At 36.8% G+C, this 26,563-nt stretch overlaps 1 protein-coding gene across 3 annotated transcripts; it reads left to right on the top strand.

Moving 5' to 3' along the window:
- The first annotated feature begins 665 nt into the window (after positions 1 to 665).
- On the top strand, positions 666 to 20,694 carry LOC117323383 (DNA annealing helicase and endonuclease ZRANB3-like). 3 transcript variants are annotated; one of them, XM_033878565.1, is made up of 20 exons: positions 666 to 829; positions 1,902 to 1,920; positions 2,394 to 2,572; positions 4,496 to 4,730; positions 5,039 to 5,157; positions 5,352 to 5,496; positions 5,848 to 6,000; positions 6,595 to 6,762; positions 7,279 to 7,350; positions 7,826 to 8,005; positions 8,567 to 8,716; positions 9,429 to 11,253; positions 11,639 to 11,766; positions 12,559 to 12,689; positions 13,099 to 13,219; positions 14,009 to 14,152; positions 18,155 to 18,298; positions 18,481 to 18,584; positions 19,323 to 19,431; positions 19,901 to 20,694. In XM_033878565.1, the coding sequence occupies exons 1-20, from the start codon at positions 705 to 707 to the stop codon at positions 20,099 to 20,101; spliced, it is 4,452 nt and encodes a 1,483-aa protein (XP_033734456.1). In that variant the 5' UTR covers positions 666 to 704; the 3' UTR covers positions 20,102 to 20,694. The 3 variants fall into 3 exon arrangements, with proteins under 3 accessions (XP_033734456.1, XP_033734457.1, XP_033734458.1); XM_033878567.1 differs by lacking the exons at positions 666 to 829; positions 1,902 to 1,920 and having other exon boundaries at positions 2,461 to 2,559; positions 19,901 to 20,693; XM_033878566.1 differs by lacking the exons at positions 18,155 to 18,298; positions 18,481 to 18,584; positions 19,323 to 19,431; positions 19,901 to 20,694 and adding an exon at positions 14,315 to 15,777.
- Positions 20,695 to 26,563: the final 5,869 nt, after the last annotated feature.

Below are 26,563 nucleotides of genomic sequence, written 5' to 3'. Positions count from 1 at the left end.
TTAAGTCTATATTAAGTTTTTAAGTTTATATAAGTATATATATCTGGCATCTTTTTTTATTTGACAACTAGACTAATTTTGAAATTATTTGGATTTATTTTCATTTTCCCCATATTTTGTGTAAACCGTTTGATATCAAAACTAAGTTTTGTGTGCTATTTAGAATTTGCTTCAACCTCTCATATATACATATACATATACATGTATCTTGCAAATTTTATATATAAAATGCATTAATTTGGCAATGATCTTTTATGTCCTGAATGCTCTAAAATGTTAGCGTAAGCATTTTGCAAATCTGACAACCACCAGGGAGCTTTGTTACATCAGGTGTACCAGTTTGACTTGTGTCTGGTGTTGATGGTTCCTGCGGGGCGAGCTGAAATTTCTTCCAAAGAAACAGGTCTTCGGATTTTTCTTTCCGACCGATTGATTGCGTTCCCTACCAATGACTAGTTATATCAATTAGTGGGTTTGACTAGAACTATCACCTAGGGACAGCATTCATAGTTTTTGTAAAGATAAGCTCATATAAATAACAGAGTTTTTTCTTTCTTTGTTTTGTGTTGTTTGTTTGTTTTTGTTTGATTTTTGTGTGTGTGTGGTTTTTTTGTTGTTGTTGTTGATGGGGGAGTTGGGAAGTTATCTCCCCTTAATATGTTTCTTATGAATGGAGGCGTGTTTGTGCTTTAGAACTTGAAAAAATGGCGGGGAAGCGACGGAACAGTCACGATGAAAAAGTGCTGTCCTCGCTTCCATTGAAGCTACGCGGTCGTCTGATGGATTTTCAGAAAGAAGGGATTTGTTTTGCAGTTAGAAAAAATGGAAGGTGATTGATATATTATATCGTATACGGACGATCTGAATGAAATCTGCAGACGAAAATCACATCATCCTTCGTTTTCAGCAGTTCAGGTCCAACATCAGGATGCCGAAAGATGGCATTATCACATTAATCTGAAATGTAGAAATGCTATACTCCTTCTGTATATATGTTACCCTATATATAACCGTATATGCCATGAAAATGCAAAACCAAACAAGATCATTAACCAGTAGCCATTAATTTGAAATCTAGCTTGTGTACAAGTCTTATCAGTTGCTTAATTCTTATTTAATATTGATTTTTTCCCTGGAGTGCAAGTTTAACAATTGACCTGAGATAATATGAATTATAAATAGTGTGGTATTGTACAGGGACGGATGAAAATCCAGCTTACTGTTCACTTCAGTAATCCATGCATTATTTGCCAAACCAGATTTCATTGGTGCAACAATAATTTTCTAATTTTAGTTGACCTTACTTCAGCCAGCTAATCATATAGGTCTGGCTAATTTGTTGCGCCTGTCATAAGTTTCTCGCCGTGTTATGTTGGAGTAAGTTGACATTAGCTTGCTACAGTTGGTTTTGTCACTATTTTTTTCATAGTGATAATTTACAGTTGATGGCATTCATTGACTATACTTTCTCCATTTAAACTTTCATTCATCATCTTTAATCTGTTGATCATACAACAACGGACCAAAACAACAAATGTACTACTTTCATGATCATGACTGGGCTGACGGATCATGTGTCCTGTTTACTCGAGTATAGTGCTGTTAACATTTGCGATTTTGAGTATGTTTCAATCATTTGCACATAAAATTGATTTGATATTCGGAATATTTAGAGGGCTCAATATTGGCACTAGGAAGTATATTTGTTATTTCTACAGTAAATTTGCAATTGGGTACCAAACTGGCAGTGTGTGGTACCATACCACATGATTATGGTACAAAATGACTAATTCACACCGGCCACCGGGGTATATGAAGGCTAGTACTTGTATATAAAAATATTATCAGTTTATTCCATACAATCTCGATCAGTCATTAAAATATTGTATTTTATATTTCAGATGCTTGATTGCAGATGAGGTAAGTATTCATATATATGATTCAACTGGTCCAATTTCCCATATAGTAATTGATATTCCTGTAGGTAATTACTAATTGAATTTCTGCATCTGTCTATATCTGATATGCTTTAGGACCAGTTTCTGGTTTTAATACATTAAATACAATATGTGTCAGTTTTGGACAAGTACTGCATGCACTGATTGCCTTTAGACCAGTTTAAAGTTCTATTTAATTAATTATTCTGGCTTTTTTTAGATCCACTTTAATTTGATTCACATAATAACTTCACACATGACTGATGTATCTCTTTGCTTTGCAATGTTTCACATTTTTTGTAACCTGGGCCTTTTTCATAGAACTCTGGGCCTTTCTTCAGTTTTTCACTTCGAGATAGGGGAAGCAAATCTTAACAATATAAGTAGTTTTAAATTTATTGTTTCTGTTGTATCTGAATAAAACCTACATTTGGTGTACCATGGTTTCATTTACAGATGGGACTCGGTAAGACCTTACAAGCTATTTCAGTGGCATACTACTACAAGAAAGAATGGCCATTATTGATAATTGTGCCATCGTCGCTGAAGTTTGTATGGGTAGAGGAGATCGAGAAATGGCTACCTGATGTCCAGCCAGAGGACATATACCTCATTCAGACAGGTAACGATGCTAGGTGAGCACAGTGGAGATGTACGAAAACAAAGATAAAACATTTGATCCTTGATCCATTATAGATACAGTGCACTCTGTCCAAACCGGACTCTGTCCAATCCGGATATTTGCCAAAACCGGCCAAATAATTTGGTCCCCAAAATTCCTTCTTTATTTATAGTAAATAAACTCTGCATAATCTGGACTCTGTCTACTCTGTTATCCGGCCATATATCCCGGCCCCATTCCTTCTGTATACTAGTAAATCTACTCTGTTTAAACCGGTGTCGGCCCCATTGATGTTTCCCAGGTAGCGCGCAGTAGCTTCAGGGGTTCCCAACGAGTGTTTATACAGTTTTAATTGCCGCACAGGAATATTATTAATTGACAAGTAATGTTTCATGCTGGCTGGATTCCCCTTCGCGGACCTCACTACACGAATGTACCCGGATGAGGAAGTCGGCGATGTGGGTGACGACATACCTTTTGTATTACTCTGTTTCTATTATCAACAAACATGGATCTCACGACAGCCGCCGACATTAGGACCAATTAGAAATTGAGGCTAATTCCTCAGATTGGGAATCTGCACTTGTAGAAAGTGTCAGATTGGTTGATTGTTCCGACTCGGTGGAAGGCCTCTTAAAACAAACAACAATCAGTTATTGTTTTCAACCGATGTAACGTACACATAGTGTCATATTGCCAGTGTTGAATTAAATTATGTTATTCAATTAAAAGTTTGTATATGCATGAATAATGCACAATGACATCTTCTTTGTAATATATCTTTTCTATTATTATTTTTTTTTTTTTTTTGCTTTCAACGACGATATCAAGTAGAATCTCTACAATCCGGAACTCTCTACAAACTGGCCTTATTTTGTGGTCCCAAAGGTGTCCGGTTTAGACAGAATGCACTGTATATATATATATATATATATATATTTAATTGTCATGTTAAACATATGGGGCCACGGTGGCCGAGTGGTTAAGGTGTCACGACACTTTAACACTAGCCTTCCACCTCTGGGTTGCGAGTTTTAAACCTACGTGGGGCAGTTGCCAGGTACTGACCGTAGGCCGGTGGTTTTTCTCCGGGTACTCCGGCTTTCCTCCACCTCCAAAATCTGGCATGTCCTTAAATGACCCTGGCTGTTAATAGGACGTTAAACAAAAACAAACCAATGTTAAACTTATCAGTATTAAAATCCAGTTGTTTGGCTGCATGTCCTACAATTTGCAAGTGTTTAACGGGAAAAATATTTCTTTTACAGTTCAGAATAATATCTAGATTTATTCCTTATCTAGTAAATGAAACGAATACGGAGAGAGCTTATTATTTGTTGTGTACAAACTTTTGTTGTTTCCATGTTTGCTACGGAACCACAAATATAAATACAATGAATATTGTTGTATGTATTATTAGCTCACTAGGCCCATTATTAAGTGGGGCAGGGGTAAATAAGATGTTTCACTTTTTAATCTGTACTTATGTGTAATGCTACTTAGTTGTGGGCTGATGATCAAATGTTGGTAAATCTTTAGCTTTGCATATTTTTGTAATGTTGCCGAATCAAGAAGTAGTTGATCTTATATTTTACCAATATATTCATTGGTCACTTAAGAGATATTAAGGAGATTGAATTATATAAACAACCATTAAATGCTTTGTGTTCAGTATTAAAAATATTGATAACAAACGCTAAGACTTGTAATAAATGTACTTGAGTTGTACATAAATTTTCTACAAAAGCGCAATTCTGAGTTAAATTTGAGGAAACTAAATTTAGAAATTTATCAATTCTGAAAGTGAAAACGAATCCCATCACTTATGCTGCTTGTCATTGCATGTGTGTTGAACATAAAATTTGAATTTTCTTGTTCATTGTTTGTACTTGTTTTAAACTACAGTAAATAATCTTTAATTTTGTTTGTGATTCAGTGGATTTGCAGAAGCCAAAATCTCCATTACAACATTTGGATTGCTGTGCAAGTCGACTAGTAAACTCCTTCATGAAGCTCTTACTAACCAGAAGTTCCAGGTTGTGATTGTCGACGAATCACATTCCATACGTAACACCAAAACAGCGTCCTGTAAAGCTGTAGTCCCTCTAGTCAAGTCAGCCAAACGATGTATGCTGTTGTCTGGAACCCCTTCCCTGGCTAGACCTGTGGAGGTAACCTGTAACTTACATTTACAGGCCCCATTGTTCAACAATGTTCCTTAACTGAAAATTTTCCTCAGAAAGCATTAAAAGATATGCACACAACGGAAAAATCGGAACCACTTTGAGTAGAGAAACTTTGATGAAAATCTGGAGCCGAGATAAAGAATTTAAATGGTCATTTCTATAAATAGGAGCCTTTTATAGATAATTAATGTAGGAAAAACAAATGTTTTTCAATAAAATTTAGGAATATGGAAATGTCTCTTTTTACATCACTTTCTAGTCAAAAAAGTTTATTGTGTGTGTTTTTTTTCCAGTTATTCCCTCAAATTGATGCCATTTGTCCAGGAAAATTTGGCACATGGTGGAACTACACAGCCAAATATTGTGATGCAAAAACTGAGACGTTTGGTCGGGTCAGACGTCGGCGTGTCGAGTAAGGGTATATATTGTATACTTTAGTATTGTGTAGACTTAGGGTACATATTGTATACTTTAGAAAGTTTAGTATTGTGTACTTACAGACTTTGATAATTTAGTTGTTATTTTCAATGATACAAATATTTGAATCACAGTATTTGATTTGATACAAAGTGAAACCTGGTTAGCATATATATGTTGTCTGTGCAGTGGGGCCAGTAACCTAGAAGAGCTGGCCAAGCGCCTTTCCGACATGCTGATGATTCGCCGACTGAAAAATGATGTTCTCACGCAGCTGCCTCCCAAACAGAGACAACGTGTTCTGTTTCAGCTGAAAGACTCGGAGATAAAAACTGTAAGTCTATTTTTCAGTGTCTTGTGTGTGGGCGCAGTTAAATCAAAAGTGATTAACTTATGGCAGAGAACAAACAAGAATTTTTATGCTATAGGCCAAACTACAGTAATGGTTAAACTGGGATTATGATTCAGATTACAGGAGTTCAGTCCACAAAATGTTTTATATATCGTAAAAACTGTTGAATGTCTGGTTTCCATACATTTGGACCTTTTTTAGGCCTTATTTAGTAATTTACCCGAAGTTTTTCAGTAACTTGGATGTGCCAGGTGTCATGTAGATTTCTGGATTAGTTCAGTAAACTGTTTTGTTCAGTTGAATTACTGGTACATTATATGCTTTCTTGTGTAGGAAATAAAGAAAACTTTTGAGGAACTGAAGCCACTATTGACCAAGGGTAAAAACAAAAATGATATGATGAACGTCATGCAGCAGGATGGTAGGGAAGACCACTCTACCAACGCCCTTATACAGAGACTCTACCGACTGAGTGGGGAGGCCAAGGTAAAAACCGTACAATGGGAAACAAAAGAGAAAAGTAGGGAGGTAAAAGTAATAGTCACTGAATGAGAAGGAAATAGGAATAGCAACTGAGTAGGGAGGTAAAAGGAATAGCCATTGCATGTGGTAGTAAATGTAATAGAAACTTACTAGGGAAGTAAGTGTAATAATATAGTCACTGAGTGGGGAGGAAATAGGAATAACAACTGAGTAGGGAGGTAACAGGAATAGCCATTACATGTGGGGGTAATTGTAATAGTGTCATATATACAAGTTACTGAGTCAAAAATTATAATAATGGAGTGGAACAATAAAAAAAATGGTAATTGAGTAGGGAGTTGCATCATGTAGCCTTTTTAGTTTGTTAAATAAAAATATACCATGTTGATGGTGAATGGTAATGGTTAAGTGTAAGGCAAGTTTAACTCTTCTGAATTTGTGAAAAAGGCAGAAGTATACATTTAGTAGACGGGCATAAAATGTAATGAAGAATGGTACGCCTTGATTCCACAGGTTTAGTTATTACAAACAGGATAGAAATGGACTGTAATTAGGTTTCTCTGAAGGACAGTTGTGGTATAACTTTGTTGTTTACAGATCGGACCAGCTCGTGAGTACATTGAGATGTTGTGTGAGAATGAAAGTCTAAAATTCCTTGTGTTTGCCTATCACCACAGCATGATGAATGGGTTACAACAGTCCCTATACAACAAGAATGTCAAGTTCATTAGAATAGATGGAGAGACACCCACCTCAGACAGACAGGTAGGTCAAGGTCATTCACCTATGATAGACTTGTAGGTCAAGGTCATTCACCTCAAGACAGAAACTAGAGTCAAGATTATCCATGTCTTACAAACAGGTAAGTCAAAGTGATTGATCTAAGGTAGGCCTGTAGGTCAAGGTCATTTATCCCAGACAGGCAGCTAAATCAAGGTCATTCACTTCATGGTCATGTTATTCACATAAGACAGAATCGTAGGTCAAGGTCATTGACCTCATTTACGATTGGTTGTTTCTATATACAGTGTATGTACTGGAATACGGTTCTCTGTCTTTAATGTTAAAGATTATGAAGCATGATTTGTAGAGGCTTTCCAATCCAAACAATAGTATTGTTCATATTTGGACCAAAATGTTCTGCTAATGTACATCGTTCATTCAATATGGCCATGGCATGGTAGAGGGAGGGGGGTCAGGTTGGTTGGGGAGCAGGGATATTCATTACCCGTCTTGCGATAGTTCTTGTTTTGTTTCAAAGAGTTATTGTTCTCATTTTAGGTATATGTTCAGCAGTTTCAGTCGGACCCAGAGATCAAGGTTGCCATACTGAGTATCCTGGCTGCAGGAACGGTATGTAACAAGTCCTTGGTCAAATTCCTCTCCATACTGGTAAACCGAAGGAAGCTGGTACTTCAAATAGAGGATCTTTAAGGGTTTATTTGGTTATAAGTTGTGCCACTTCAATTTTGAGTCTGATCCGGAAGATAAAATGGCTGACGGGTAGCCAACTTGGATTTTGATGATTTCAGTTTTTAATTGCTATTTTTCAGAAAGTTCTTCTTCGATCTTCTGAGATTTTATATGAATGTTTTCTTGTTATCAAATCATAACGGGGAAAAGAAGAAAGAAAGAAAAAAAATACAGTCCATTTTTAATGATGGATGTGAAGAATTCTTTGGGATCTCTTATTAAAGGTGCTTTCCTCAGTTATTTACCAAATGACTGACCTCTGTTGTGTACAGACCTCCATTGATTCTTGCGTTTCCCGGAATCTGACATTTGCCATTCCTTACATTTTAGAGAGCTAGTCTTCTTTTATTTACAGGGGTTGACTTTCACTGCGGCCTCCCTTGTTGTGTTTGCGGAGATGTACTGGACACCAGGTTTGATGATTCAGTGTGAGGATCGTGCCCACCGTATTGGTCAGAAATTTTGTGTATCCATACATTATCTAGTTGCCAAGGACACAATGGACGAGTGGGTTTGGTCAGCTGTTTGTAAGAAGGTAAATCTACCACATAAAAGACAACTTCTACCATGTAATTTGGCTATGTCATAATTATCTTAAAATCTGTGTAATAACACTATTGTGACATTATAATCAATATTTATACATCATAATCAATATTGTGACATCATAATTAATACTGTGACATCATAATTAATGATGTTTCATGATTGTCTCTTTACAGAAATGCATACTGTCTGAAATTTGCATTTCTGACGTAGAAATCAATTTGCCCGTATTCTTCATTTACATTCTCATAAATATGAGTTATGCGATAAACGGAATCTTCCACTGATGTCATTTAGAATTTATCAAACTCATTCAATAATTTTATATGCCACTTGGCCTGTGGGATATTAAATTATTGAACTTGTGCAATACATTCTATATATAACATATCCATTCATATAAGATCCTCTACATGATCACAACCTCTTTCTGGAATACATATCATTTACATGTCTGGCATAAATTTTTCATAATTGAATGTCTGCGTTGCACAGAATTATTTTCAAAACCGGTCAATTCCAATACTAAAGCTAAATTTGACCTTCCCAGACTATTGTGACAAGTACTACACTGAACGGCAAGAGGCAGGAGCTAGCGGCTGACAAGGGAAATCACTACCAGATCGAGGTTTTGTCAAATGCTGAAGCTGTCCTTCCCGCTAAGGACATCGACCTGTCCGGCATGTTTGTATCGCAGCAGGTCAGTGTGTCTGTATTTCACATCTCTCTTTGTTTATATCTCATGTCTACATATTTTGACCAAAATAACTGCTATGGTCCTTATTCAAACTGATTTTCTATTTTTAATTTCTACATTTATATTATAAAATTGGAAAATTCCATCTGTTAGGCAACACAAGATTTTCACTGATTGATCAAAATTTGGAACTGCAATTTCACAGTTTAACATATGAAACATGCAATAATTATCTGCTCTTTTGTTTTCTCATTAAATAGAGGATTTCTAACAGTGTCTTCAGTGATATCAAATAGATTTCACAAGTGGGGCTAATATTTTGATATTTTTCATGAGTGCGCAGCACAATTGAAAAATATCAAAATATTAACCACAGTAGTGAAATATATTTAGTATTACTGAAGATACTATTAGATGTTCTGTTTATTACATTTTTATAGCAAAATATATATAGGGTCAGCTTTTATTTTCCCCATTGTTGTTTGTAAGGAGTGTTTTGATTGGTCAAATCACAAAAAGTGATTTTTTCACTAGTGAAAAATATCACTTATATAGAATCAATTATTTTTTTATATTTCACTGGTAAAAATGTAATAAAATGTATTTTTCTGACAATTAGTTATTCCATTAACAATTTTTCTCTTTGATATATAATTTTCTAGAATATGTTAATGTTATATTTTCACTGGATGTACACATCATTTATTGATTTCAGCCTAAAGACCAAATGTCTATTTTGGATTTCATGACATCCAGCAAAAAAAGAAAAATGTCGGGTCGGGATAGAAATCGTAAACGAATGAAGACGGACACTAGTATAGACAGTACTGATGTCATAGACCTCATAGAGGACGATGTGTCTCTGATAGATGGTGAGGAGTCTGTGGTAGAGGAGGAGGATGTGGTGGTAGAGGAAGAGGAATCTGTAGATGAGGACAACAACCTTTCTGATGACTGTTTAAATGACATCAGTCTGAATCATCCAGGAAAACGTCATGAGAAATGTAAGAAAATTGTGTTACAGGAGCAGAAATATGTTGTAGATGAGGATGATTTGACGGAAGAGGAGGGTAACAACCTTTCTGATGACTGTTTAAATGACATCAGTCTGAATCGTCCAGGAAAACGTCATGAGAAATGTAAGAAAATTGTGTTACAGGAGCAGAAATATGTTGTAGATGAGGATGATTTGACGGAAGAGGAGGGTAACAACCTTTCTGATGACTGTTTAAATGACATTAGTCTCAACCATCGAGGAAAACGTAAAAATTCTCATAAAAAATCTAGTGTCAAAAGGACAGATGTTCATATTCAAAAAGATTTTTCAAGTGAAACCCCAACAAATCGTTCCAGAAAATTTGGAAATTTTCATACAAATCCAATCTCCCAAAAGACGAAAAGTATTTGTTTAGCAATAGAAAATGAGGATGAGGATTTTATTGATACGCCTGGACGAACAGGAAAAACTGCAGGAAAAATAGCAAATGAAAGAAGAGTTGTTTCCACATCGAAAAAGACAAAAATAGACAAAACTAAACCTTGTAACAAACTACGAAGGAAGCTGAGTCTGTGTCATCAGACGACCACTAACCCTGTTAGGGGGTCAGACGCGGATGGAGATGTTATGTGGAGCTGCGCAATGTGTACTTTCCAGAACCATGTTGATCTACCTTACTGTGAAATGTGTAATGAGTCGAGGACGACAGCTTTAGTGACATCCCAACAAGATAGGGGACTGAGACATTCAACAGATTGTAGCTTGTCACCGACAAAATCTAGGGAAGTTCAAAACTTACTTGGTTCACCGAATCATAAACAGTCGAATGTGTCACAAAACATACAATCAACAGAGATAGGAAGCATGTGCAGCCTGTCGAAGGACAAGCAGCGTGAGGAGGAAACTTCCGTCATGTCAAGTCCTGGTGTGACAAAGCCGTGTGACAAATATATTCAAACAACCCCAGGTAAATCTAGTCTTACGAAACAGTGTGACAAATCTGCTGGGAACAGCCAGTGTGACAAAACTAGTCACACAAACCAGTGTGACAAATCTGGTCCAGTGACCTTTTCATCAGCGACCAGGTCACTGGGTGACAATGAGTGTGCGACCATGGAAGTGATTAGTCAGGATGGCAGTGAGTCATTGTTTTCTGATGGCACACACAATGCGGATGACATTTCTTCCTTTTCCACAGAATCTGACCCTCATACAGAAAAGCATCTTGAGGACACTATCTGCGATTATGATGACAGTGACCTTGAAATTGGATCTCAATTTGATCTTCATTTTGAATCCGAATTGGACCCTGAAACTGAATCTCACCTTGGGGAAGATGTCGAAGCTCACGATGACCAGAATATAGCAACTGGTGCCGTTTTAAGTGCTTTTGAAGAGAAATCACAGAGGAAGGAGAACAGAGAAGTAGACGCTGAGGAAGAGACGTTAAGGAAGGAAGAAGCAGGCGGGATTGAGGATGTGATGGATGACATATTTGAAGATGATTGGGAGGAGGAAGTATTGTCACAGTACAACTCAGAAGGTAAAGTTACAAAACAGCTGTATGGTTGTGATGGCAGTGGTGACCAAGATCACCGAGTGTGAAGATTCTCTTTTAGCTTTTAGATTCATGCAACAAAAAATCCGGCAAGCCCAGGATCTAAACATATTAACCTTGAATAATGTAGGTAAAATAGCCAGTTGTTTTGGAATTACATGTACAAAATGAACTTCATTGCTGTTAAATTTGTGTAAAAGATCTTGCTCTATCTTGTTTATAACAAACACGCTTTGACTCTTTGTTGGAATACTTTTTGTATTAGATTAAAACAAATGTTTTAATTTTATATGTAGGGAATAAAACCGTTTCAAGTTTGAATGTAATACCATAAAAACAAACTTTCAATTTCATTTTAATTTGTATCTAGGAAGTCCAACACAAGGTACGGGTTCAAACACGAGTGTGCGGGTTGTAGACTTGGACAAGGTGACTGTCCACTCTCATCTGTTATACTGTTGTAGTAGGTACACTGGGCGTGTCTACCTGTTTGACCAGGTAAGTAACTATCCTTCATCTATCCAATAAATAAACCTTACTCTGTAGATTGTGAGTGAAAACATTAATGGTTAGAAAACAGAAAAGTATGTCTAATGTCATATGCAAACAGTGGATGTGTGAGGTGTCTTGTTAGAATCAACAAAAATACATGCATATGCTGTATCTGATGTTCTGAAGCGCTGATTTCTAGAAATGGGAATGGTCTTTTTCCTCGCTCTAATAAAATGATTTCAGTGAATCGTTAAGGTGCACTGTTCCGTACGATTCAAAGTCGGTGGATTTACCACATTCTTGTCAAAAATCCCAGAAACATTTTACAGCACACTTTGTGGCTCGTTTTGTGTTTACTGCGTCCTTTGCCTGTAGAATATTGTTGACTTCATTGGCGTCTGCCAAATGAAAGCGTCTGTCGTCAGGAAGGAAGGAAAACTAGCAGTGTCTGGATCACATGTTGCATAGGAAATCCGCTTCAGGGCATGGGCCATGTACACACTCTGGACCGACAACTCTGTAGAAAAAAATCACGCGAGGGGCTCCGCATGGGGGAGACATGAGAAATTGGACATGACTAGAGGCACGCGAGGGAGACCTTTGACACGCGACGGCTCTCAACCAAAACCTGACTGTCTTATATAGTTGAGGTATAATAATAGTGAATGTGTAAGGTGTCTCGTCCAAAAGTTATGAATGTGTGACAGCGGATGTATTGGATGTCTAACCTTGCATGTGTCGGGATATCCACCCTTATCAATCGTATAATACCTCTGTCAAGCTGGCTTTTTGTTACAGGACAGCCATTCTCTGGATGCTAACTTCCTGCCTTTAGATGTAGAGCTTGGTAACCAGGATGCATTACCTGATCTTCTGTTACATCCTAATAACCTAAGACTGGTGGAGAGGTTTGTCAGGGAGTGGAACAGGTGTGTGATCCTTGATGGATACAGAATGATGTTTGAGGGCCTGATGGCCCTTATAGTGATTACTGTAGCTCTCCAGATAATTAGTTCTTTTAGCCCAGATATTGTGTTCATTTAGCATCTTTTGAAATTTATTGTCAAATTCTTAAACTAATTCATAATGATGATTATATCATTTTGTCTTCAGTTAAGGTTTTGGGGTAAATTCAGTTTTGGAATTGAGAGAACTTTTTGTCTCTTTGCTGTTTACAAATAATCAAAATCAATATATCTGTGTTATGGTGGATATATATGACCAAACATATAGTATCCTTGATTTATTCATCTTTACAGAGTTATCCCCCTTGATGAAGACTGTACAGTGTTAGTTTATATTGTATGAGACAAGTCTATTTCTATGTTATTATGACAGTCTTACTGAAACCAAACGGAGACTCATCATGAAGAGTGGTATCAAGTTTATAAGTCCGCTGAGAACATACGAGGATCTTCGTAGCGGGAAGACTCACTGCTCCCAGCGACACATCAGCAAGGTAGGTATTTTACTGGTTATATAAGTAATGGAAATTTCAGAAGTTTATTGGAATTAGATTTGCATAACTTGGTAAATAACTTTCTCCTGAAATTGAGACATGAATAATCAGTGAAACATTTTGATAGTTCAAAATTAAAAAAAGCGACCTTTCAAGTAAGGGCTTCTCTACTAAAATATATATATATCAGACAGAAGGACTCCTGAACTATAGAAAATCTATGCATAGTGGGTGCTGGAGAAAACAGCTTTAATATCATATGGTACTGCTTCAAATAAATCTCTTCTAGGGGGAGTCCTCTGTTGGGGGGCCGCGGTGGCCGAGTGGTTAAGGTGTCCCAACACTTTATCACTGGCCCTCCACCTCTGGGTTGCGAGTTCGAAACCTACGTGGGGCAGTTGCCAGGTACTGACTGTAGGCCGGTGGTTTTTCTCCGGGTACTCCGGCTTTCCTCCACCTCCAAAACCTGGCACGTCCTTAAATGACCCTGGCTGTTAATAGGACGTTAAACAAAATAAACCAAATAAACCAAACTGTTGGGTAGATACTTTGTTGGAAAAACCCAAAGTTGTTTCAAGGTGTCAATTTGTCAATTAGAGGTCTATTAATATACTTCTGCAGTTGGCAAGTATTGGTATGTAAAGGATTTTCCAATTGACAAGCTGGAACTTGTTTTTGTAGCTTGGTTTGGAGTGTGACTGTGGATTAAGTTTGAAAACTGGTATACATCATTTCCAAATAGAAATTCTTTATTTTACTGTCTACTATGTCATCATTTCTTAAAAACAGGAGGACTTGGCATCCAGAGCCATTAGCAAGGCACATGAAGTGAAGGGGTCAACAAGAGTCATCAATAGACCTCAGGTTCAAGGTCAAAGTTCACCCAGATGTGAAGAGACTACGACAGAGACCCAATCACAGGGTTTGGTACAGGTGGGAGTTTGATGTATTCATTTACTATATTTAGAAATGAAACCTTCAAACCTTCAATTGTAAACAACATAAAAATTTAGGAAATGAGAAATTTATTTTTAGGAAGTTATTCAGACTTGAAGTTTCCTTGCTATACTGTTTATATGTTTTTGTTTGTCCTAGGCTGTTAGTGAGGACGGCACTCCTTTGTGTGTACACTGCTGTACTGTTTATATGTTTTTGTTTGTCCTAGGCTGTTAGTGAGGACGGCACTCCTTTGTGTGTACACTGCTGTACTGTTTATATGTTTTTGTTTGTCCTAGGCTGTTAGTGAGGACGGCACTCCTTTGTGTGTACACTGCTGTACTGTTTATATGTTTTTGTTTGTCCTAGGCTGTTAGTGAGGACGGCACTCCTTTGTGTGTACACTGCTGTACTGTTTATATGTTTTTGTTTGTCCTAGGCTGTTAGTGAGGACGGCACTCCTTTGTGTGTACACTGCTGTACTGTTTATATGTTTTTGTTTGTCCTAGGCTGTTAGTGAGGACGGCACTCCTTTGTGTGTACACTGCTGTACTGTTTATATGTTTTTGTTTGTCCTGGCTGTTAGTGAGGACGGCACTCCTTTGTGTGTACACTGCTGTACTGTTTATATGTTTTTTGTCCTAGGCTGTTAGTGAGGACGGCACTCCTTTGTGTGTACACTGCTGTACTGTTTATATGTTTTTGTTTGTCCTAGGCTGTTAGTGAGGACGGCACTCCTTTGTGTGTACACTGCTGTACTGTTTATATGTTTTTGTTTGTCCTAGGCTGTTAGTGAGGACGGCACTCCTTTGTGTGTACACTGCTGTACTGTTTATATGTTTTTGTTTGTCCTAGGCTGTTAGTGAGGACGGCACTCCTTTGTGTGTACACTGCTGTACTGTTTATATGTTTTTGTTTGTCCTAGGCTGTTAGTGAGGACGGCACTCCTTTGTGTGTACACTGCTGTACTGTTTATATGTTTTTGTTTGTCCTAGGCTGTTAGTGAGGACGGCACTCCTTTGTGTGTACACTGCTGTATTGTTTATATGTTTTTGTTTGTCCTAGGCTGTTAGTGAGGACGGCACTCCTTTGTGTGTACACTGCTGTACTGTTTATATGTTTTTGTTTGTCCTAGGCTGTTAGTGAGGACGGCACTCCTTTGTGTGTACACTGCTGTATTGTTTATATGTTTTTGTTTGTCCTAGGCTGTTAGTGAGGACGGCACTCCTTTGTGTGTACACTGCTGTACTGTTTATATGTTTTTGTTTGTCCTAGGCTGTTAGTGAGGACGGCACTCCTTTGTGTGTACACTGCTGTATTGTTTATATGTTATTTTGTTTGTCCTAGGCTGTTAGTGAGGACGGCACTCCTTTGTGTGTACACTGCTGTACTGTTTATATGTTTTTGTTTGTCCTAGGCTGTTAGTGAGGACGGCACTCCTTTGTGTGTACACTGCTGTATTGTTTATATGTTTTTGTTTGTCCTAGGCTGTTAGTGAGGACGGCACTCCTTTGTGTGTACACTGCTGTATTGTTTATATGTTTTTGTTTGTCCTAGGCTGTTAGTGAGGACGGCACTCCTTTGTGTGTACACTGCTGTACTGTTTATATGTTTTTGTTTGTCCTAGGGCTGTTAGTGAGGACGGCACTCCTTTGTGTGTACACTGCTGTACTGTTTATATGTTTTTGTTTGTCCTAGGCTGTTAGTGAGGACGGCACTCCTTTGTGTGTACACTGCTGTACTGTTTATATGTTTTTGTTTGTCCTGGGCTGTTAGTGAGGACGGCACTCCTTTGTGTGTACACTGCTGTACTGTTTATATGTTTTTGTTTGTCCTGGGCTGTTAGTGAGGACGGCACTCCTTTGTGTGTACACTGCTGTATTGTTTATATGTTTTTGTTTGTCCTAGGCTGTTAGTGAGGACGGCACTCCTTTGTGTGTACACTGCTGTACTGTTTATATGTTTTTGTTTGTCCTGGGCTGTTAGTGAGGAAGGCACTCCTTTGTGTGTACACTGCTGTACTGTTTATATGTGTTGTTTGACCTAGGCTGTTAGTGAGGACGGCACTCCTTTGTGTGTACACTGCTGTATTGTTTATATGTTTTTGTTTGTCCTAGGCTGTTAGTGAGGACGGTACTCCTTTGTGTGTACACTGCTGTACTGTTTATATGTTGTTTGTCCTAGGCTGTTAGTGAGGACGGCACTCCTTTGTGTGTACACTGCTGTATTGTTTATATGTTTTTGTTTGTCCTAGGCTGTTAGTGAGGACGGCACTCCTTTGTGTGTACACTGCTGTATTGTTTATATGTTTTTGTTTGTCCTAGGCTGTTAGTGAGGACGGCACTCCTTTGTGTGTACACTGCTGTATTGTTTATATGTTTTTGTTTGTCCTAGGCTGTTAGTGAGGACGGCACTCCTTTGTGTGTACACTGCTGTATTGTTTATATGTTTTTGTTTGTCCTGGGCTGTTAGTGAGGACGGCACTCCTTTGTGTGTACACTGCTGTATTGTTTATATGTTTTTGTTTGTCCTGGGCTGTTAGTGAGGACGGCACTCCTTTGTGTGTACACTGCTGTATTGTTTATATGTTTTTGTTTGTCCTAGGCTGTTAGTGAGGACGGCACTCCTTTGTGTGTACACTGCTGTATTGTTTATATGTTTTTGTTTGTCCTAGGCTGTTAGTGAGGACGGCACTCCTTTGTGTGTACACTGCTGTATTGTTTATATGTTTTTGTTTGTCCTAGGCTGTTAGTGAGGACGGCACTCCTTTGTGTGTACACTGCTGTATTGTTTATATGTTTTTGTTTGTCCTGGGCTGTTAGTGAGGACGGCACTCCTTTGTGTGTACACTGCTGTATTGTTTATATGTTTTTGTTTGACCTAGGCTGTTAGTGAGGACGGTACTCCTTTGTGTGTACACTGCTGTATTGTTTATATGTTTTTGTTTGTCCTGGGCTGTTAGTGAGGACGGCACTCCTTTGTGTGTACACTGCTGTACTGTTTATATGTTTTTGTTTGTCCTGGGCTGTTAGTGAGGACGGTACTCCTTTGTGTGTACACTGCTGTATTGTTTATATGTTTTTGTTTGTCCTGGGCTGTTAGTGAGGACGGTACTCCTTTGTGTGTACACTGCTGTACTGTTTATATGTTTTTGTTTGTCCTGGGCTGTTAGTGAGGACGGTACTCCTTTGTGTGTACACTGCTGTATTGTTTATATGTTTTTGTTTGTCCTGGGCTGTTAGTGAGGACGGCACTCCTTTGTGTGTACACTGCTGTACTGTTTATATGTTTTTGTTTGACCTAGGCTGTTAGTGAGGACGGCACTCCTTTGTGTGTACACTGCTGTACTGTTTATATGTTTTTGTTTGTCCTAGGCTGTTAGTGAGGACGGCACTCCTTTGTGTGTACACTGCTGTACTGTTTATATGTTTTTGTTTGACCTAGGCTGTTAGTGAGGACGGCACTCCTTTGTGTGTACACTGCTGTACTGTTTATATGTTTTTGTTTGTCCTGGGCTGTTAGTGAGGACGGCACTCCTTTGTGTGTACACTGCTGTATTGTTTATATGTTTTTGTTTGTCCTGGGCTGTTAGTGAGGACGGCACTCCTTTGTGTGTACACTGCTGTACTGTTTATATGTTTTTGTTTGTCCTAGGCTGTTAGTGAGGACGGCACTCCTTTGTGTATACACTGCTGTATTGTTTATATGTTTTTGTTTGTCCTAGGCTGTTAGTGAGGACGGCACTCCTTTGTGTGTACACTGCTGTATTGTTTATATGTTTTTTGTCCTAGGCTGTTAGTGAGGACGGCACTCCTTTGTGTGTACACTGCTGTACTGTTTATATGTGTTGTTTGTCCTAGGCTGTTAGTGAGGATGGCACTCCTTTGTGTGTACACTGCTATATTGTTTCTATGTTTTTGTTTGTCCTAGGCTGTTAGTGAGGACGGCACTCCTTTGTGTGTACACTGCTGTACTGTTTATATGTGTTTTTTGTCCTAGGCTGTTAGTGAGGACGGCACTCCTTTGTGTGTACACTGCTGTACACCATACCAGAACAAACTGTTAGGACACGATTCCATAAAGAGTACAGAGCATGCCTGGTCAACACGCTTCTGTTCACGGTCATGCATGGACACCTACTGGGTAAGCTATGAGTGACACAACAGCTAAATACTGCTTATATATTTAAAAATATATAATATACTCGATCAGAAACACAGCATACTATTATTATTCAGTCTTATGGAATTATATTTTATTTGTGACCTGATTAAATCATGATCCATGAAATAATCCTGTTTTTAGCAAGATATTTCTTTCTGCAGATGAAGACAAATTCCCACTATGGCCGTGAACGCTTATTCGAAGCAGAACATGGCCAGTGTCAGTTATGTGGTTTTGAAGCACATGCATTCTTTAGACAGATCAGGTAAGCTCGAGATACATTAAGTACACTGACAGACTTCAGTCTTTGTTGACTATAACCTACACAAAGCACCTTCAGTGTCAAAAAGAAGGGGTAAAATATGATAGATGGCAGTGTGTGATGACCTTAATGTTGATAAAGGATTTAGACTTGCAGAGTTCCTGACTTAAAGTTATGAATCTGCGGGTGGAATAGCCTGATCCCACATTTACCAAGACCAGATTTTCCTTCAACCTCTATGTATACAAGACATGTATCATATGTAGAGTAATCTATTGAGATTATTTAATGATCACATTCAGAAGTCTCTTCTCCGTACTGATCATATACTCAACTGTTACATCAACCCTGTGACCTGATATGGACCAGCTGGATATAAATCTTACTAATACTGTTCCTTTTCAAAAGCTCTATATTTTCCTCCCCGAACCCCTCTTTTACGGTGTCTAACTTGTGATTTCTATATCTACCTCTTATTACGTCGTCATAATACACTGTTTCTGGTTTTAATAACACAGTAGAAAGAGAGCTTGGAGGGACTCTTGGTGGGTGGAATATCCTTACCCCACATAATACATGACTGGATACTAAACTACCTTGCATAAATACTGTTTTCATTAGCAGTCATATATCTCCATCCCAAAACCTGATACTGGACTACTACATGTCATTTGTGACCTTAAGCGGAGATGTTTATTTATGGTAGTCAAGAATGTATACTCTAAGTAATTTTACTTTCAGGGATAACCCTGATTTGAAACAAAGAGCAGATCTGGTAAATGGCAGCAAATTCTGTGTCCTGACAGCAAAACAGCGAGAACAAATGGTCAAACATCCAGTCGCTGGCCAGGTAAGTCATCTTTTTGTGAAACAACAACAAAAAAACTACCACATTCATAGACATACAGATTTTTGCTCCGAAATTGATCTGTAAAAATTTCTTTCAAAAAAGAATAATCATCGCTGTTGAATTATTTCACCTAAGATGTATTGTCATGCATTTGATGTTTTATGTAATGATTTTGTCAAAACTGATTTGGTTGCAAAAACAGTCCCACCAGGTTTATATGGTAATGAGTCTGTTGATGACTGTTGCAGAACAAATGTTTAGTAATCTTATTTCAATACAGCCCCGCCCCCATAATCTGAACAAACGTTTATGTTGATCCCCTGGGCTTATCACAGGATTAATTTGGCATATACATCTCAATGTAGTTATTATTGAAAATCTGTTTTATTGAGAACACTTTTGAGACTTCACATCATCTGACCATGATGAAAAATATAAATGTAAAATCATTTTCTGCTTGTTTCCGTAGTTTTGGCATGCTGACCACATTCGGCCTGTATGGGAAGGTGGAGGAGAGTGTGACATTGACAACCTCAGAACTCTGTGTGTTCTGTGTCACCAGAAAGTCACTGCAGAACAGGCCAAGAAACGTGCTCACATCAGGAAGCTTGGCCCCGGAACTGGAGACATCTCAATGTTCTTCAAACCTGTGACATTAGAAAAAATCTAAAGGAAAACAAGGGACAAAGTTATGACGTTCTTGATCTTATAGGACAACAATAAACAAATAATACACTCTTGGTCATATAGGAAAATGAGGGGGAAATTTATGACATTCTAGGGCCTATAGGACAGCACGGGAGAAAGTTATGAATTGGAGAAAGTTATGACGTTCTTGGTCATATAGGAAAACAAGGGAGAAAGTTATGACGTTCTTGGTCATATGGGAAAACAAGGGAGAAAGTTATGACGTTCTTGGTCATATGGGAAAACAAGGAAGAAAGTTATAATGATGTACTTGAGCTTGTAAATAACAAGGGAAAAGTTATACTTGGGTTTATGGAAAAAACCGAGGGAAAAGGCCATGACCTCGTTTGCAAACAAGTGAAAATGACACACTTGGACCTGTATGAAAACGAGGTGAAAAGTGATGACATGAGGCAACCTAGGATATGTAGATCAGTATTAGACATTACAACTATTTAAAGCTGTTCATGTCAACTTTATTTATGGACTTGGAGGATAAAATCTGAAACTAATTGAAACAGATTTCCTTCTAAGATATTGAAATTAAAATGTATATTGCATTGACAAAATGTGTCAGATTATTTATTTGTGTTTCTGAAAGTTTAAAATTTGATCAACTTATATACATTTGCTTATGTTTTTGCCCACAAAATTCTTGACTTACCATGGCACAGTATTTCACGATAAGTAAACATTATGTGAACTTTTTATCACATCAAATTATTGAAACAAAAAGTTTGGTGGAAATGTGCTAACAACATGGTCAGATATGACACTGGTCTATGAATACAGACTTTTGCGAAATCTTTTACACAAATGAAAATATTTTCAAAAGGTAATAAGATGGTTCCTATATGCTAATTAGGACTTTGTGAATAACAAAAATATAATTTAGATTAATGGGGAAAGGACAAGTTATGTTTACAATTAATACCACAGTTAATATATTAAATACAGTTTATAAAAGAAAAAAACTCTTTCTATTAAATGCCAAATGGAGAAAAAAATCATCAAGGGAGATATTATAATTTTGATGTCAAACATATATATATGTAAAGATTTTTATTTTTTTGTTTTTACTTTCCAATGAAATATTTGAGATATTGATCAATAAAAAAATATTGATACTGCTACCTCTGAGGAAATCTCCATGTGCTTATACCTTGTCACTTTGATATATAATGAAGAATCTGACAGTCCGAATTCTTACAACTACAATTTGTGTTAGTCTATTGACGTTGACTTCAGAAAATATATTTTTATAAAGTTGTACATAGCAAAACAAGGAAAAGATGTTCAACAAGGGAGATAATCATTAACCTCAAAAGTATGCAATATGTTTTTTATAGAAAAATACAATTTATTTAAAGAATAATTAAGCTTTCTAGAAACAATTCAATTACGTGAGAAAATTTACTTAATGTAAGATAATTACAGTTAGCAACTAGTCTATTAAATTTTCTATGAGATACCAAATGGTCTGTTTTCAGTGAAGGTTATAAGTGCAATAGCATGAAAAATATTTCAACGAAGGCAAGCAATTTCGACTTTGTAGAGATATTTCCTAGTTCCATTTTGCTGATTGTAAAAAAGTAACCTTGCTACTCTCTAGTAATACAAACCGTATGCATCCCAGTTAAAAATATAATACTGCAATTTCACCCAAGAAGTCACATATGAAGAACTTCTTAAGTTCTTTTTTTTTAATAAGGAAAATACTACTATTTGTGTAAACCCTCTTTATTAGTACACATCTTTACAGCTCAAAATGTTTTCAGTTCGTGTATTTACATTAATCAATAATGAATTTTAATATTTGGCATTTCATCATTATCTGCTAAACCGTTTTGAATCCTGATGATAGAAGTCTTGCCGAAATACAAGGATTCGGCCCTGACTTGACGTGTTTATGGGATATTAACAGGTAAAATCAAAGGTTCTTTTTTGTTTCTGATACAAATGACTTGCCATTGTTGATATTAACTAATACATGTGATTTGAGAATCACCTTAGTATAAGTCCGAAATAAAAAACAAACAAATAAACAAACACTTACCAGAGACGTTCCGTATTTTACACGTTTCGCTCAATTCACTTTAAGCAACGCTTAAGTACTGCGATAAGGAGATAGGAAGTTCTCTCGGATTTGAATGACGCAGATATCTCGAACCTTTCCTATTAAGAATGAATTATAAAATTGTCTAAAACGTAGATCTTCCGTCATTCATGTTGGTCAAAGGGAGATAACCCTGTCATACAAACGTTATATAGTGCGTGAACGTGTACTGGATTTCGTCTTTATGGTGCACCATTATCGTTTCTCACCATGACAGTTTATTGTGTCTGTAGGCGTAGTGTAATAATGGTGTTGTGAGTCCTAATAATACACTAATTCCTCCCATCTTGATTTTAGTATACCTTTGTATTAATTCTGAAATTGACTAGTACTTGTTGAAATAAAACGCACGCATACCACTTTATTTTATCATAGTTCACTAGTTATTATTGCCATAGCTCACTATTTTATATTGTTATAGCTCACTAGTTAATATTGTCATAGCTCAATAGTACATACTATCATACTACCGCGTGACCTTATTGAACATATGTATGATCTACATATCAGCGCACTAGTAATCTTAGAAACATCACATGATTCCATCAGTACACTTTTATTTTACTCTGCTCCCTACATTGGCGTTTTGTAACACTATTACCAAACGTGTTGTATTTCTACGAGATACGGGTGGTCGGATGGCGCAGTGGTAACACTTGCCTTTCACCTAGGCGGCCGGGGTTCGATTCCCCGATCGGACGTGAAAAGGTATGGGGTCACCTGCCCGACCACGTGGGTTTTCCCCGGGTACTCCGGTTTCCTCCCACAGTAAGACCCTTAGCGCGCTTCCATCCGGGCCACAAGCGTGATTAATATAAGTTAATATAACTTGTTTCGCAATTGTTGTAAAATAAATAAAGTTTACATTTACACGGGTATTGTAACGGCAATCCTATAGTTCTTTCTTCCTCTGAAATAACAATAACCGGGTCGAATGATGAACTCAACCAAAAATGTGCTGATATACATACAGTAACTTTTTGAATGCATGCGTGGATTTCACAATAATTAGTTGCAGATTTTTGTTAATGATAATGGTGGTTCGTCATTTAAGTATTTTCATGTTCTATATGTTTACAAAGACGCGACTTGACAGTTTACGCGAGAAATAAATCTCATTTAGTGAATTTCTATATTTTTTTCATTATTTTGGCGGTTTAGTAGTACCAAAACCAATAATGATTGTATGACTATCTGGGAACTAACTCCCATCACATTATCATAATTACTTTAGAAGTACGTACACACATTCATATACCACTCGCGGGCTTTATATTGACGAACTCTGTGGTGATAACAATTGTGAGATTTGTTTTTAAGTCATCTCATTTTTACTCAGTCGTATTCAGATATACATGTACATGTAACATGTATACCTGTCGGCTTGTACTATATAATTTGTCAATTTGATGTATATTTTAGAGGAATAGGCATTAATAATGGTTTGATAACTTGTGCCCAATTCTCTTGTCACTTTTTTGGCAAATAGATTTGTTTAAACTAAACTACAGTCCTCGGAACTCCCAACATCAAAGTTACACGTGTAAGCATGTAAGGTCCGTGTTTCCATAACTCTAATTACCAAATTCATGTATCCATTGGTATTTATTTGGTGTTTCCATTCTTAGAAACAGCTGGTATTGCCTTTATGGCGTCAATTGTTACGTCATAATGTATTCTGCAGTAATTCGTCTTGGCGGTATTTTAGTTCCATATCGTTTTAAAGGAAAATGGCTACTTAAAATTACCACACGATCTGTTATCCGGTGAATTCGCCCTTACTTGTAATATTTTGCATATGTCGCTAGTGTAATAGACAGTCAGAAATCGATTGTGAGTCATAATATGGACAATGGCGTTGTGTCATGGATTGAATGTCTGATATCGGAATTTAGTTTTTGACTTTAAAACCTAACAAAAATAAAGTTTTTTGAGTAATGTGATAGAATTGTCTTGATTTTCTTTTCTTTTCATATTAGATTTTATTTGACTTTAAACATATTTATTGTCCAAAATAGGCACAAAGGATTTGGCACAAGTTATGACAACTTATGAATCCATCTCCTATCAACAAAACATTTTACACAATTGATGACATAGACATTTACAAATTCAAATTTAAATAAGTCAATTTTACATAATTATGCAAATAGTGATATAAAGATAGACACAACTTGCATGTTTAAAATCTCTTGCTGGATTTGATGAAAGCCTGCACATGTTCGAACACATAATTATTTACATCCAAAGCCAAGTCTTTATTAGCATAAATAATGGACGCAGGCTTGTAGCCTCTATATCCATATCAATATCAATACATAGTATAATATGAATATTTCCTATGTAATTAATGGCTTTATATTAGTTCCTGTACATTCATGAATAAAAACGTTTTTTTCCCCCAATGATCATCTAACATTATTTCAAATTTTATGACAGAATCAGCATTCTTCGTTACCAGAAAGTAACAAATTTAAATTAATTTGTGTATTCAATTAGTTTAATGCATTTCTGAACGGGCAGTAGAAAAGTATTGACACTCAAAAAGGAAATGGTATGCATTTTCACAAAAATGCCCACAATATGCACATTGTGTGTCTTGAACTAGATTTACATGGAAGAGATCATCTTTAAGGGAGCCACAATTGTGTCTTAGCCTAGCATGTGTAATATTTAATTTTCTTTCCCCATAACTATATAGAAGCAGGGCTGAGTTTTGGGAACATTTTGGGAGAGAGCTAATTTAAAAGATGATAGCGGTAGGGATTTGATAACATCATCTTAAGAGTTCCAGTTACTTAATGTAGAAGGTAAGAAAGATTTGTGTGTTGCAGAAAGTCGATAATTTGGAATCCTGATGTTTTCCTTATTTCTTAAAACATACGGATTATTATAACCTACTGAGGAGGTAATAAATTTGATAGATAGCTTGGAGTCAAATTATTATTCATCTTGTATAATAATTGTAGTTTTCTTCTGGTCCTTCTATCAGAAAGTAGTTCAAGTCCTGATTCAATATATAAAGATTCATTTTTCGCATAAGAAGGTAAACCAGTTATAATTCTCGCTGCTTCGCGCTGAGCCCGCTTTAGATAACTTTTCTGAATCTACAGGAGAGCAACCGTCCCATTAGATTTTATGAAACGAGGTTGTTTTTTGCTAGCCTCTGTTAGCAAAAATCAAAACTTCGTGACGAAAGTTTCATAAAATTTCATGAAATAAATGAACATACACTGGCGCGTTTTTCATTTGTTTCACAGGTCAGGAATCGATTGTGACGTCATAATATGGACAATGGTTTTACGTCATTAATTAAAACGGCGCAACAAAAAGGCTACCGCCATTTGATTTTGGCATTGACATTTTGAGCTGAAAATCTGACAAGTTTTTTGAGTTATAACATAAAAAGTATGTGTTTTCATTTCATTTGAGATTTTATGAAACTTCTGAGACTCATTTCATGAAACATTGAGAGAATTGTTTTGTTGAATATTTTGTTATGTATACCACAACATAACTCCACATAGTACGTATCACTATACAGATATTTGTCTTGTTTGTCGCACGATTTATAAGCATTTCGGTCCACACAATAGTTTGCAGCCGAATTGTAAACCTAAAAAGTACTGCGGCATTATACTGATAGAACGAATGCGATGTGTTTCATTCCCAGCTTGATAGAAACAACCACTATGCAGATTTCTTGAAGTTGTCGATTTGTCATCGCTGTTCCGAGTCTCAGTAAAGACTTTGCTCCTGAAATTTATTTAGAAAGTGTCTTCTTTATATTCCCTATATTTGAATATATATCATTTGAGCTTGATTAGACTATAAAGGTAGATAAGAGAATGAAAATAAATTGTAAAAAGATATTCTGACATTACAAAAAACAATGTAAAGTATAACAATATCAAGTTTTGACATAAAACTAGAGAAAAAGATTTTTTTTTTTCGTAAGATGGCCTTGAAATGGTTGGAAATATGGATCATTTGGGTTGACCGGTTACAACGTACTTGACATTTTTGTCATTGTTAACCGGACAATATAATTTCTTCCGTTTTTTAATTACTCCAAACAATTTTGCTAGTGTTACACATTGAAACATTCAACCGGCCCGCTTTAATTGTGAACTTCATTTATATCACAATTAAGTTTGTTTTTTGTTTTTACTTTTTTTATTACCTTTTGCATTATCAAAAGTTAATCAGCCTAGTTGGTCCGGATGGTCCAAACCCGAGAGGTCGAATGAAACTGTAGAAAAAGTATTGCCATTGGAGTGGGATAGGAAAATCGAACCTCGGCTGGCTATCTTCGTGAAAGACGAGTGC

Source organism: Pecten maximus, chromosome 3, assembly GCF_902652985.1.
Source record: "Pecten maximus chromosome 3, xPecMax1.1, whole genome shotgun sequence".
NCBI classification, from domain to species: Eukaryota; Metazoa; Mollusca; class Bivalvia; order Pectinida; family Pectinidae; genus Pecten; species Pecten maximus.
This window is presented reverse-complemented; position numbering and strand designations above follow the sequence as displayed.